Here is a 2045-nt window from a genome sequence, read left to right on the forward strand (position 1 = left end):
AAAGAAAGAAAGAAAGAAAGAAAGAAAGAAAGAAAGAAAGAAAGAAAGAAAGAAAGAAAGAAAGAAAGAAAGAACACTTACTTTTCTTGGGGCATGGGAGAGGAACTGAGAGAGAACTGCATACTCAGAGCTATGTGGCATGTAGACCTCTCTGCACAGGGCTTAGCAAGCACCTTCAGAGCAAGGAGGAGCCAGTGAGCTCAGGGCAGGTTTGGGTCTCACTTCCCCATGAACTTGAACCACTGTGCAAGTGGCATCATTTCTATATGAACAGCAGTAATACTCAGCCTCATCCTCAGCCTGGAGTCCAGAGATGCTCAGGGAGGCTGTGTTGCCAGACTTGGAGCCAGAGAAACGATCAGGGGCACTTGAAGGCCGATTATTGACAGCATAAATCAGGAGTTTAGGGGTTATTCCTGGTAGCTGTTTGTACCAGGAGACATAATTATACTGCCCAATGTCATTGCTGGTTCCAGTACAGGTAATGGTGATCTTCTGTCCAAGAGACCCTGAGGCTGAAGGAGGTTGAGTCAGAGCTGATTGGCCCCAGGACCCTGAAAAGAGAGAAACCATTTTGGTGACTCACTTCTATGCCTAGTTGACCCTGATGACAAAAACATAAAACCTTAGGCCACATGTTCCAAAGGCCTTTTCCTAGAAGTTCTCACCTGTGCCCTGAGTGAGGGTCATGAGCAGTAGCAGGGCCCAGGCCATGTTGTGTTGCCCCCAAGGTGCTACCTCCTGGTACTCCAGGCCTGTATCTTGCAGAGTTCCCCCAGACCTCTTATCCTTTCCGCTGCCTCAGAGGAGGAGGAGCCTCTAAGCAAATGTTCTTCCTGTACCTAACTCTCCTCATTCTAGTCTGACCTTCCCTGGACTCTATATACTTCTGTGTCTCTGGATAGCAGGACCCAGCTAGGATTAAAACTCTTTGTCACATGTTTTTTGAGGTTTTTTTTTTTTTTCAGTCAAAAGGCACTGTGAATTCACCACAGTGCCCAAGAAATGAAGACAGCCTTTGTTTCTTCATCCTTATTAAGGATTCAAAGTTACTCCTAGCTAAGTAATCTGAGGACTTCCTTTGCTTGCTGTATGGAATGAAGATGAGGACATAGGTTTTGTGTGGCTGAGAGACACAGAATTACTCTTCTTTCCAAAGGATAAAATGCAGAGCAGGGTTGCCTGCTCTTCCCCTGCCCCTTACATTTTTCCTTGTAATGAATACATCCTCACTCAGCACTCTGTTCTTTCTTTACACTGTCTTGAGACTGGAACTAGAGTGCAGCACTGGGTGGGAGGGCATACATTGTTCAAGATTCTACAAGTGCACTAAGTGGGTCATGAAAGATTTGAGATGCACAACATCTATTTCCCCTCTTAGGGACAGTGGTCAAAGATCTGCTCAAAAAACAGCCAAGCTGAGTGTATGTATCTAGACCAGGTCCAGTGTTCCATGGGAATCTCATCATTGAGAATCTCATCATTAAGAACTGTCCCCTGGGAACACTACAGATAGCCAAGTGATTTCTGCAAGAAGAAAATCATTTATGCTCATAAATAGCTGCCTGGTGCTCTATTCTTGTTCTGTTAGGGTCCCCAACTTATGTGATGAAAATCATCATTTTTTGTTAAAATTATTCTACACCTACATGTCCTCAAAATTAGATTGAAACATAACTAGGATCTACAAGTGATGCTGATGTGGAGGAAAAGAGTTATTTGCAAAAATATAATTAAAAATGAATAAAACCAGAGCAAATAAATTGAAAATGTATGGAGACCAATTCCAACACCCTCCTCAAACACAATTGAAGTGGATGTTTCCTTGAATTAATAAAGTTTTTTTAATTAAAATATATAGAAAATGCTATGGAATATGTATGGCATCTAACTCAGAAATCCTACATGAACAAAAATTGGCCTAAGGTGTTGACTGCTGTTTCTTATTATATTGCAGAGTAAAACAATGGCTTATATTTTGAGAGCAGCACCTAAAAACATTTAAAATAACCTCCACAAAAAGCGAACTTTGTTTTTGTCATCCT

At 42.0% G+C, this 2045-nt stretch overlaps 1 protein-coding gene across 3 annotated transcripts in view; it reads right to left on the minus strand.

Moving 5' to 3' along the window:
• LOC101585743 (immunoglobulin lambda-1 light chain) overlaps window positions 1–2045 on the minus strand; it is a 734743-nt gene that overhangs the window by 502851 nt on the left and 229847 nt on the right. Inside the window, exons 1-2 of one of the 3 annotated variants that reach the window (XM_023720911.1) lie at window positions 669–745; window positions 251–554 (exon numbers count right to left, since the gene is read on the minus strand). The exons of the other annotated variants lie outside the window; for them this stretch is intronic. Of the exons in view, the coding sequence (XP_023576679.1) occupies window positions 251–554; window positions 669–714 (350 nt within the window). The 5' untranslated portion in view covers window positions 715–745. Of the gene's footprint in view, window positions 1–250; window positions 555–668; window positions 746–2045 lie in introns of those variants that run through there. 3 annotated transcript variants of the gene reach the window in all.

Source organism: Octodon degus, unplaced genomic scaffold, assembly GCF_000260255.1.
Source record: "Octodon degus isolate 3935 unplaced genomic scaffold, OctDeg1.0 scaffold00079, whole genome shotgun sequence".
Taxonomy (NCBI): Eukaryota; Metazoa; Chordata; class Mammalia; order Rodentia; family Octodontidae; genus Octodon; species Octodon degus.